The sequence below is a fragment of the Phalacrocorax aristotelis genome, chromosome 3 (assembly GCF_949628215.1).
Source record: "Phalacrocorax aristotelis chromosome 3, bGulAri2.1, whole genome shotgun sequence".
Classification (NCBI taxonomy): domain Eukaryota; kingdom Metazoa; phylum Chordata; class Aves; order Suliformes; family Phalacrocoracidae; genus Phalacrocorax; species Phalacrocorax aristotelis.
In genome coordinates, this window is record NC_134278.1 from 44,709,752 (window position 1) to 44,722,687 (window position 12,936).

General features: G+C 39.0%; 1 protein-coding gene across 1 annotated transcript in view; it reads right to left on the bottom strand.

The window, feature by feature from the left end:
* Positions 1-619: 619 nt before the first annotated feature.
* MMS22L (MMS22 like, DNA repair protein) overlaps positions 620-12,936 on the bottom strand; it is a 99,475-nt gene continuing 87,158 nt past the window's right edge. Inside the window, exons 21-25 of the mRNA XM_075087317.1 lie at positions 8,968-9,179; positions 6,378-6,544; positions 4,897-4,993; positions 3,531-3,698; positions 620-1,314 (exon numbers count right to left, since the gene is read on the bottom strand). Coding sequence (XP_074943418.1) covers positions 1,233-1,314; positions 3,531-3,698; positions 4,897-4,993; positions 6,378-6,544; positions 8,968-9,179 — 726 coding nt within the window. The 3' untranslated portion in view covers positions 620-1,232. The remainder of the gene's footprint in view (positions 1,315-3,530; positions 3,699-4,896; positions 4,994-6,377; positions 6,545-8,967; positions 9,180-12,936) is intronic.

Sequence of the window (12,936 nt, forward strand, 5' to 3'; positions counted from 1 at the left end):
TTTTGTTGAGCTATTAGACACAAAAATAATCTCTCCTTCCCATTAATACCATGAAGTTAAAATCTGAGTAACTTTAAAAGTAAGCAGCCTGCTCACCAGTGTTGTTGCCATTAGGGGCAAACTCACCACTCCCAGAGTACAGCAAGTAGTTGCAGAAATAAAAGTTATTGAGGGAAGTGAAAAGTGTGAGTACCACAGGCATTAATGAAGGTTTCCTGAGGACTTTAGAAAAAAAGAATGTAGAAAAAGTTACAGAGCTGGACCTGTCCTGGAAAGACCCAAAAGTTAATCTATAACACAGCAAAATATTTGAAAAGATCCAACATTCCAGGTAAAGAGGAATAATTACTAGCCTATGATCAAATGGAATAAATTCCCAAAATGAGTATTTTCTTTTGAAGTCTGTGGTCTCTTCTTTTTTTCTCACACCATTTACACCTAGTCTAAGTTAAATGGATAATCAACAGTGTCACAACTAACAAAGAGATCACTGTAAATCACTGTAAATTATGGGTTAAATTTAAGAACACAGTATTGACAAGGAAGAGGACAGGAAATCTGAACCTACCTTTTCTTATATTACTCATGAAGACAACAGGAGAAATTTTACACTGGAATCTGAAAGATTTTAATGTTTTAATACAGGTGGAAGGTAATATGCATTTTTTGCAACACGTACACAAGCCCTCTTAACAAACGATAGCTTTATCGTACTTGGCGCAACTCCTGGTGAATGCGCTGCGTTCAACAAGTTCAGTATTAGAGATCACAATTTTTCTCATTCTGCTAAAACAATGAATTAGAAGTTACAAAGTTATGATGTGCTTAAGAACGTAACGTGAATTTTCAGAAGTACAGTGTTAAGAGGGTCAGGTCTCCCTCAATGTGAACTGAGTTTTGTGAAATTACTTCGATTCTTTGAAAACCTACCTCGTACGTTGCAATACAGGCTTCTGCTCATGTAGGCCTTTTAACATAATGAATTTGCCATACCTTTCAACTGCCATTCCACAGAATACTGAGAGTTACTCTTCAGATGCACGACAATATTCAAATACCACAGACATTATTAAAATTAATATATAACGGAGGGGGGGGAGGGGAACATAGAATTGAGGAATGTATTGCCATTGTAAAGGAAAAAGAACTTGGCTATTGTGTTGTAGAGTGCAGTTTTCGGTATCGACAGTGTCAGAACATCCAAGAGGAAGCGATTAATCACCAGCGCACTGCTAGCCCATCTCATTCTCCAGTTTTTGTATCTCATTTTGTCCAGCCTCTGTGAGGTAAGATAAGAGTCTTTTATAGGCTTCTCTGTTGAAAAAACAGAAGAATGTAACATGTTACTTAAACGATCTCTCACATCCTAGGAGTGAAAGCACATAATTCCCAAACACATTGTATACATATTGGGATATTAAACCAGAGTAACTTTCTCCCCCCCATCTATTCCACTGCTATTTTTGCCGGGAATTTTTAACATGGCCGGGTTGGAAGAAGAGTAAGGATTGAGTTGTTTATGGCTACAAGCATAGTGAAGATGCTTAGAAGTCTGCTTGTTTAGTAAAATGTTGTGTAATGGATTTTTTTTAAATTTTAAAAGATGGAGTTTCCAAGATTGGCATTCAGTCTTCACGATGCTTGCTACTGGATTCCTGCATAAGAAATCTCTCTGTGACTCACGCTACAGCGCAGTGGGGTGAGCCACTGGCACTAGGGTGCAGGCTGGCACTGACACAGATTTAGACCATCATCCTCAACACAGGGCAACAACCCTTTCAAAATAAACCTGGAATTCAGAAGGCGCCTGTCACTCAAGTGGATTTTCCAGAAGAGTGCGTATGCATTGCCAAGACTTTTCACCTGAAGTTCATTCTAATACTCTCCATCATAGAGATGTATAGTTATTGTTGAAGTCCTGACTCTGACATTTAGATCTATTCTAATTATATATATTTTTCATGTAGTATTAACTTGAGCAAACAAAAACTGCAGTTTTCGTACTGGTTCCTTGCAATAATAATACTGGACATCACCACTATAAGCGTCTAATGCAACTTTTGAACTTTGTTTCTTTGGTTGGCAGTTTAATGCCTACAATAATTGCACAGAATATGTTAATATAATGATATTTAGTGGCCAGGACTGAAGAGAGAAAATCAGTGATTAGTGTTCTTACAACAAAATGTTCATGGATCACCTTAGATTGCTGGGTAATGGAGCACATTCTAAATACAAATTATTTATATAAAACGTTAACAACAGATTAGATAATATATATGTTAAGTGATGAGGCTAAAAGAAATTTAGCTTTTCATTAACGTCCAAGTATATATTTCAGGAAGCTCAACCAACCTGCTTTTTCTTTGTATTTTGTAGGTAAAGGGATGAATTTTACCTTATTAAGACTATTAAAAACCCTGAAAATTTGTTACGAAATACATTATCAAAAGATCAAAAGCAAATCGTATGAAAATCCTGCATATAATGGTACTTCAGTCTGACCTTGGGTGAATTCCCTGAATAAAAGCAAAGGTATTTGTTGGTAGAGAACAATAAAAAATGAATAATATTACAGATGAGTTAAATACTACCCTTTATTGTCTCATGAGTTACATTCTTGCGCAACTCTGTCCTTTGGGTTTTTTATAGCCCAGGGCCTGCTGATGTGCACCTCGAAACTTCTCCAGCCTGAGGCATGACAAGGTTCCTATCCTTTGACCTGTCCCCGTATGTCCATTAATGCAAATGCTGAGGCCAGTTCCTTGCCCAGACCACTCAAGGAGGGTCAAGAGCCAGCCTTCCAGTGAGCAGAACTCACAGGAGAAGCCCTTTCAGTTTGGGTGTCACAACAGAGCCTCCTGGAGTTTTCTAGCAGCATTTATATAGGTGGTGAAAGTTCCCTGGTGCATCTGCACCCAGAGACGCCACCACCTGTGTGGAGCTGCTCACCTCATGTGCCACTTCCTCCTAACGCCAGATGGATTCAAGTATTTCTGTCCTAAGCTCTTGGGGCAAAGGGAGCAAGTGTGAGCCTGCTGTGCCTGTCAGAGAGAGGAGGCCAGCCTTTTCGACACCCACAACTCTTGTATGCTCATATTATGAGAAAACTCTTGAAATGAAGCCACGGGTATTTCTTTTCCAAGCATCTCAGATCATACCTGAATATACCGTAATTTTAGATAAGACCCATAAAGTCCTCTAAAACAGGGTCTGACAGGAAAATTCTTTGGGGCAGGAATTCTTTACTCTGTTTTGCAACATAGAGTGTAGCGAGCACAGGCAACCCTGCTTTGCATAGATTCTACTGGGGTCTGTTATCTTAATGTCAAAACATCTCTGAAAACATTTAGCAAATATAGATGGCTTTAAAACCATGAAAGGCCTGAGTGAAGGGAGATTTCCAGCTGAACACACTTTAAAATCACTCATTTTTGATTATCTGTGCTGCTGTCTAACACTGCTTTCTTTCAAGAGAATAAACCTCTACTGCTCGTTGTCAAAAAAACAATATTAAATAAAAATCAAACCTCTGTGCAGCATTTCTTCCAAGACCTTGTTTGTGCTCTGAATCCTTCAGAGACTGTGTGATTGTGGGAATCAGGCTGGTAACTAACGTCTGATCCAAGACTGCCACTGTTTCTAGTATGCTGAAAACCCGGTGATCATACACGGCAGTATACTCCTGGATAAACTGCCTGAGGGGGACACAGAGGCATTTAATGCAAGGTCAAAACTAGATGCAGAGAACATACCAAGAACAACTGAAGAGTCTAATCAGAACAAGCAATCTGGCTGCATTGCAATTTTCGCATTGCTACACTGAAATACTCTACACGGAATACTTTCTCTAAACAAAGCCAAGCTTTTGAAGGCTAATGCTAAAGAAACCCACACGTTTATTTTCAAGCAAATGGTCAGATTCTGCTGCTGCTTCACCAGGGCTGACTTATTCAAGAGCACTTTACTCTGTAATGTGTCTGAATGCAAAACGAAACCATGCATTTATTATTTAATTAAAAAAAAAAAAAAATAAAAAATAGAGACCAGCAAAACAAGACATCAAGATTCAAGCCTGCAGAAATAATGGTGGCATTTCTTATAAAGCTCCACTGGACCTCAGGCGGGGCAGACCACCGGATGGAAGTGCACCCATTTGTCTTCCTGAGGGTTTGAGGCCTTTAAAGATCACAGGTTACATTCGAATCAGAAGTTGCACCCTAGGGATGAAACATCCTGTGAAAGTGATATATCATGTACAGGGAGACTGGCATGCCCACAAACATCTGTTCTTATTTCAGTGGGTCTCCCTGGAGCTCCCACCTAGACACGACCCAATACAGCACTGGTGCTTAGGTTTGCAAAATGTCTTCAGGTCTCAGGTCATGCAGCTCTTTACTCTATCCATGCAAGAATGCAGGATTCATTTTGCAGAGATATGGAATAAATATAATTTACATTATAATAAACTATTATTTATTTGTCACAAAAATAAAATAAATTTTTAAAAAGCTAAGCTTGTTGTATGAGGATTTGATCTCCATTATATATACTTCAAATTAGGCATGCACGCCTTTCACAGCACCCAACACTGACCATCCACATTCATGAGGAGTTTTTCCCATTGCAGCAGCAACATACCTCTCTATTAAATGCTGTTCAAAACAGTACCTAATCATCCATCCATCGGAAAGCAGGTATGTTTCTCTCTTCTATCTTTGCTCTGGCTTTTTGGCCAAGCTATGTTTAAAACCAGTGCCAAAAGCACCATTGTTTAAATACCATAAACAAGGACAATGCAGTATGTTAAGGATAATTAGTTATTTTAAAAAAAACATGTTTGCTGTCAACTGGCTTGCAGTAGCTTCACTGCCAATCGGCATATTTTCTGGTTACCTAAATACAGAAGTCAGCTGGGTGGCACGTTCTCCTCCTGACCCTGCTTGGCAGCCTTCTACCATGTACTGTATGATGTCTGTAGATATTTTTTTAACTGTAAAAGAAAAATCACAAGATTCACGCAGAGCTCTTGAACTGACCATCTGGAGAATGTCTTTCATGAAGAGTACAATTTTTAAATAAGAAAAAATATGGTTTTATCTTACTTTGATGCAAGGGAAATGACTGCAAGAGCAGTTAGTTAGATTGGCTATAAAGAACAGAATGAATCACAGATTTATGCAAAAGTCTTATTTTCACCACCATTATCCTTTAAACATACAGATTTTTAAGTACACTATTGTCTCTTTAAGTCAAAGCAAAGAGACACACACTTAGCGGAGAGAAAGATTTTATTGGAATTTAAGTTCTGTTTGTATTCTTTAAATCATACCTATTTGAATTAAAGAAAAGCAGTCATGGCATTACATCCTGCCCAAAGCTATACAGATCTACTCCTTACTTTCAGTGGTGGGTATTATTCTAAATTTCACCCTACCTCTTTTTTTAAGGGGAAAAACCCCTGACAACAGCCCACTATTTTCTTCCCCTTCATTGTTGCAAAGTTCTTTTATCAAGGTGGAACGGGGCTGCAAGGCCTTTTCTACAAGGGTGTGGTGGAGCCCCGCCTAGCCAGGCAGTGAGCTGGTGGCCACAGCAGCACAACGCATTCAGCTCATTCTACTCCACAGCACACTGCAAAGTAGGTACTTTCAGCTTCAGGTAGATACGGCTATAATGGCAAAAGGGGGAAGAAAGGTGATTCAGCTAATTTCCTAAGCAGATCTTGTCCTTGAAACTTCTAGAGACCAGAATCAAAAAAGTGCTTTATTAGAAAAAATTCCCAGGAGAAGTCAGAGGTGAATCCCCATTTTGCTTAATGCCTCTGCTGGCAGCAAGAAGTGGAAATTTTGAGCTTATGCACATATGCACGTTCATTATACAACTGTGGGGTGAACAGAGTCCTTCGTTTTTTAAGAAGCTAAAAAGAAGAAGTTCTCACTACCAAACAAAGCATGCTAAAAGAAGAAAGAAAACTCAAAGATGCCTTCAGAGAGAAACATGCTACTTTTAATCAATTTATAATTCTATGGGGAGAACATACGCTAGTCTTATTTGGTCTCTAACATTTATGTGCAAGAAAACTTTCACAGTTACCAAGTCTGGGAGAAATAAGATGGGAAGGACGGGGAGAAAGGAAATATTCTTCAGATTCCTGAGTTGTTGTTCATCAGAGAGCAAAATGAGGCAGCACTCGGCCTCTTGGAGACAGAAGTCCCAGACCAGTTCATGAAAAAAAGAAAGCTTGTCCAGATTAGCTGGCCAAAGCATATCATTCACCTCATCTAAGAGTCTTAAATACTGGGATGAAAGATGCTCAGCAGTACAAAAACCTTACAGGTGTGCACAGACGTATTGAAAACAAACAAGCAGCTCACCTTGTAGCTCATTAACCAACACCATGCATTTCAACACAGGAGGGAGAACTAAGTCAATGTCGCACAATTCAATGCTCTGGGTTCTCTGAAATACTTCAAGAATGAAAGCAAGAACTGAGGCCAAGCGCGGAGGTGGAGCATTACCTTTGAACTGCATGTAGTTTTCACTAGGAAGACAAAGTAAACAAAAACACAGTCGATAATTTTGGTTTTTTCCATTCAAAGCAAGCACCATATACTTAAAAAAACCCCTTTGTGATATTGTATCTTTGTCTAGGCTGAACAAAAGGCTTCTATTTGTCTTAGCCTTAGAAAACACTTCCAGTTTATCAAGGACAGTGATGCCTTCTGACTCATCTGCTGAGGGAAGTAAGAAGTAGCAGCTATCATAGTTAAAAAGCCAAGTGTGACTATAAAAGTTTAAATATAAAGGCAGCTTCATAAATTAACTGAAAAAAATGGAGGAATCAAGATTCTAAGACCCTAAACCAACACCCAAAATACAACTGTTGTTCAATTACTTTATTTAGCTTGATGTGCCTTTGTCAACTCACAATCCAACTTGTCGTATCAGCTCTGCTGTTATACTGGTACTGTTACGTTTTTTTTTGTTAACAGTATGTTGTAACGGGACAGCCAATGTCTGCTTTTGCTCCATCACAATTAATGCAATCATCTCCAGTATAATATTTGTCACAAAGATAAAAAGTGACCTGTCAATCTGCAACAACAGCAAATTTTGACATCATACACACTGAATGTTCCAATTTGAACGTCTTGATTCATTATATGCTTCTGCAAAAGGATACAAAAGTCTGAAGTACTGTTCTTAATGGATAGTAATATTTTAAATTACTGAATATTCAGTAATATATTCAGAATGTACTGAATATATTCAATATATATATGTAACACACTGAACATATACTGAAGTAATACTGAACTTTTTGACATTACAAATTATGAAATCTGAATACAGCAAGTGTAAATTGAAGCATTCAGGACAGAAAAGTGCAGATAAAAAGAACACAACATTGTTTCATCAGTTAGCAAGAGCACTCCTGAAAGCTGCAAAATAACTTTTTAGATGTTTAATATTAGGTACCATTAGCTACCCAAAAAAGGCATACAAGTTTGCTGAGCAATGCATCAATTAAAAACCACCATCCTTGTTAAAAACTTACTAGGGCATGCTTCTACAACTTTCAAATGAAACCTGAGATCTGAGTGTTTCATTGCACAGCTTCAGAGTACTGGCATAACTTGGCGAATGGAAGTTGTAACGCTTTACTTCTATATTCCTTGTATTGTGTGGTCTTATTTTAATACTAGCAATTCTGAAATCTGCTATCCCATTACTTTACAATTAAAATTTCATACTAGTTTTTTTTGTGTGTGCTCTTCCACAGAAATGGTTCTCTGACTTGGATAATACACCCCTGATCACGTTGTTCAGTCTCCTCTGTGCAGCAGCAAGATACTCACTAGGTTTCATATATCAAAACGGCTAGGGAACTCTGTACGAGTTTATGTATAGACCTACTGACTGCCTCCTGACCACCCAACAGTTTGTAAATGAGACTGCTGCTCAGTTCCAAGATATTTTTCCCAGATCAATAAGGAACTTTTCATGTCTTACAAGTCACAGAGTGCCACTACGCTTTCAGAACTTACTTTCTACTATCGATCTTAAAATTCACATATGCATGCACACGTTCACAAATAACTTTAAGATGATATAGTTTGAGTATTCATAAGTTAAAGACATGTCAAGAAACAAGACTATGAAATCTTAATTCACTCCTTCAATATGCAACAATACAGGCTTTACTTACAGGATTGCCTATAATATTTACTTAAGATTAACACTGTAATTCTCTTCATCAACATGTATACACACTCTAACACAGAAAAATACAATTGCCTTGGATATAAGCAATCACCTTATATTTGAGGGAGTTTAATTCCCCGCCCGACAGAGGCAAAAAGTATAGCTTGTTCCCTATTCTGCAGCACATAAATCAAAGCTTTGGCCTTTCAGCAGCAGAGACACAGCATTTATAGCTGCCGTTGACATTGTGCAAGTAGTGACAGCACAGTGAACAAGTACTCTCTCCCTGCTTCTACATCTCCCTTTTCCCACACCCCAAATTTTCCATTTCCCCTGGGTAGCTGGCACACCTGTGTATGCCCTGACGCTTACAGAGCAGTAAGGCCTCCCATGCACAGGTAACTGTGGCAACTATAAACACTACAACTCTGTGACCCTCAATACAGCCTGAGACACAAATACAAAATGATGTAAATTGGAGTGTAGTTTTACTAGAAAAATGCTTGCTTTTCATGTGGCCCCAATGTGATATTTTTTCTTACAGTCGAGGAACTTTATCCTCACTCTCACTAGTTTCCAGATCATCCCGATTTTACTTTCCTGATACATACATGTTGTCCTCCCTTTGCTCCCTGCCCAGCAACTTACAGGCTCTTTCCACAGCCAAACTGTCAGATAACTGAGAAGAAAACAGTGGCATTCCCTTTTTCATTTGTGAAATCTGAATGAGATATGGTTTTTTAGTTCACTGGTCCTTACTTTATGACATGCAGAGTGGTCTTCCGCAGACGGAGCATCTGGGGGGCTGTAATGGAACTGCATAAAGCAGTCAGCATAGGATGCTGTCCAGCTCCAAGTGCAGTCGGAGAAGAAGGGAGAAATCGCCCAAAATACTGTTGAATAATGTTCCCAAGCAGTTGATTTAAATAGGCACCCTGTGTTTGGGACTGACAACATACAAAGGACAGGCCCTGTAGAAGAAAATTTTAGAAAGTGAGAAATCGAGTAATTTTTTAACAATACTTTTGAATAAATCTTTAACAATCGTAGGCTAAATACTTGCTACACGCTGTGTAAACTGCTGCACACAAGTAACTGCTGCATGACAAATGCGTATCAGTAATTTGCTGCAGATGTGGTCTACAAAGGACTAGGCTTGCAAAGGAGCGAAAAATCTTTTACTAGACTAATTAATATATTGGAAGATAAGCTTTGGCACATGCAAGCTCCCCTTCAAATTTGAAGTAAAACCTTGGTATTTCAGACCTAAGAAAGTGTTTCTGTGCCTCAGAGCTCCTCATATCTTTTTCAACTCTGTACATGGTCTAACAAAGGATAGGAGTCAAGCAAGATTTAAGAAGGGAGAGAGAGAGAGAGAGAGAGCGCGAGAGAGAGAATATACCTCATCGGATTGTAAAGTACTGTGTGAAATTTTTGTACAAACAATATAGCAGAAAAATGAGCACTTAGAATCATGGTCTGGCAAGAAAAATTTTGCTCACAGTATGAACAAATTAAGGTAAATTAAGCACCATTTATAAGGGATTTAGAGGTTTTTTTAAAAAAATCTGTTTAAGATAAGGCTAAAACTGCTGTGATTTATCCAATATAAGCTATATTGATCTAGAGAAAAATCTATAATGAAAGTACTTGCTCAGTACGCATTTGAACACTACCCAGTTATACAACACACACACGGAATGACTCTGAAAAAAAAAAAGTGTTGTTCTTACTGATACAAGTTGCTGTGAGAGAAAGTTAACAGTTTCCTTCCCCTTCCTTCGATTACTGAAAGGAAGAACAAATCACTAAGAAAAAACAAATAGTCCAGTGATCTCCTGTCACAAGATTCACAGTCAGTGGCACATACAGCAGCCTCTTGAGAATTCAGAGTTTTCACAGTAGTTTTGTCCAACAAGAATAATGGTGCAACAGAAGTTCAAGCACAGAGCTCCCTAGACAGCAGCTTCCACAGTACTTCAAAGTTCCACTGGCATTGCAAACCAGACTCCGGTTCTGGTAGAAGGAGTATGTGCCTGAATATTGATGGTTGCTGAGGTAAGCTAATGCCCCTAATATAGGAATTAATAGTTCAAGACAAGCTGCTTTTGTTCCCCAGCTACTGAGAAAGAGTATTTCTGTCGCTTTTCACATAGGAGTCCCTCCCAGAAAAGATTTTCATCTATACCTGTCTGTAGGAACACGACAGAACAATTCTTTCAGAAAAAAAAGCAGGCTGAGACATAGCTGAGGGGTCGTCTCAGCACTTCGTTGAAATGGGGAGTTCCCACTTTTGGTTCCACAGTACACAAACACAGGAAACATGAGATTTCAAGAAACAAGGTGCTTCAGGATCTGCCTGAAGACTTGCTGTAGGTGGCCTTCACGTAATTCTAGAGCTCCTTGGTAATTTTGGTAAGTCCCAATGATAAAAACCACACTTCCTGAACTGGGGCTTTGATAAACAGTTCAGATTCTCTCTTCCTTTTGTGTACACACAGCAAAATTTTGTACGAAAAAGCAGCTGCTGCTGTATCAGAATTCTTAAAAATACTGTTGGCAAGTAGCAGACAGAGACTGTTAGAGATGCCAGATTACTTGGTACATAAGCTTGAGTGTTTGGTGTTTTCAATAAGATGTTGCAGCAGACAAAAAAGAGTTGCCTGTGCTTTCTGTAGTACAGCTCTTACGAAAAGACACAATATTCCATAATACCAAAATCGGAGCTGGCACTTTTTAGAGTCTACACTGTTTTAACAACACAAAAAAAAAAAAAGCTTTGAGGAAGTGTCCTGGTTTCAGCTGGGATAGAGTTAAATTTTTTCGTAGTAGCTAGTATGGGGCTGTGTTTTGGATTTTTGCTGGCAACAGCGGTGATGATGTGGAGATGTTTTTGGCTGTTGCTAAGTCGCGCTTACACTAGTCAAGGACTTTTTCAGCTCCCCGTGCTCTGCCGGGTGCACAAGAAGCTGGGAGGGGACAGGGCCGGGACAGCTGACCCCAACTGACCAAAGGGATATCCCACACCATATGACGTCATGCTCAGTATATAAAGCTGCGGGAAGAAGAAGGAAGGGGGGGACATTGGGAGTGATGGCGTTTGTCTTCCCAAGTAACCATTATGCGTGATGGAGCCCTGCTTTCCTGGAGATGGCTGAACACCTGCCTGCCCATGGGAAGTAGTGAATGAATTCCTTGTTTTGCTTTGCTTCCATGCGCAGCTTTTGCTTTCCCTATTAAACTGTCTTTATCTCAAACCATGAGTCACCTCACTTCTACTCTTCCGATTCTCTCCCCCGTCCCACCAGGGGGGAATGAGTGAGCGGCTGCGTGGTCCTTGTTTGCTGACTGGGGCTAAACCACGACAGGAAGTGTATTAATCTGATAAAAGGGACACAAATAACATCACTACCTTACAGAGGACACCTGTAGCAATACATGAAGAACATAACACCTGTGAAGGACTATTAATGATAATTACTAAAATGAGACAGTTCTTCAAACCGAGGATCAACAAATGCTACATAGTATCAAGAAAAGAAGGAAGAAATAAGTTATTATTAAATAATAAGAATTACTGTTTTTTAAAAATTATCCTAAAGATACTTAATAGGTGCCATAAAAAAACAAAAAATATTAGAATTTAGGTATCTGAAGGAGCGCTGACTAATTTTTGCAGATCTAATAGTTTCATTTGAAGATGGGTCAGCAAACCTATTCTGATCCTTCATAAATGCATTTTCACTCTCTGAGTTGAAGTTAACTGATTCTAATTTTTGGAGTGTGGGATGGGGAGAGAAATAATCTCAAAAAGAAGGAAAGGATTAAAATAAAAAAACCCAACACCCTGTCAAGAGCATTACTGAAAGATACTCTTCTTGACTAGAAAGGAAAAAGAGGACATAAGTTAACTAGTGATTTTTTTCTTTAGTTATCTGATGAGGATAGAGAGAGCTCTTGAAACCCTGCAAGGAGAGCTGTTAACTTAAGCAGCATTTAAAAACACAGAAACTGCCTTGTTTCTGTCATCTAATGCTTTCTTTAGAAAGGATTCTAGATTGCTTTTTGGTGGGTCAGGCGGAGATGCTGCTTTTCAAAACAGGTGTAAATTTTAAAACCACATAGTAATACCAAAGCTCTCTCTGCAAAAAGGAGGATCCTGATCATTTTTCCCAATGAAAATTACAAGATTAGAACCAACAGCTTCCAAGATACAAATTATTTTTTCTACTGAGACGACAGGGAGAAAAATCACCCTCCATTTTGCTGGGAGCCAGATAAACACCCCCAAACAAAACCCCCTTCTCTATGCAGCAGTCCTCACACATGAAGGGCACATGTACAGCATCAAAGCTCTTCAGGGAAGTCGTCACACCCTTGACCCTGACGCTTCTACCATTTCCTAAAAGTTTCCAGATAAGAACTTGGATTTCTCTTTTGGACATGAATGCTTATTGACTTTAGCTCAACACTGTGTTTTTTATTTTGAACTCTTTTTTCCTTGTGTAAGTGCAGAGAACAGACCTGCACAAAGTCTGACACCACCATATCCCAAATGGCACAAGGGAAAAATTACCAACACTGCATAGTAGCTGCAGATCTTTCAATACAATAGCAAAATATCCTAGGCAGCGCCGGCTAAGGATGTGATTACAAGGAAATCACATAGAACTTTCTTCTTTTAAATCCTACCAGTAATTAACAGAGATGAAGGAAGCTACTGTTCAC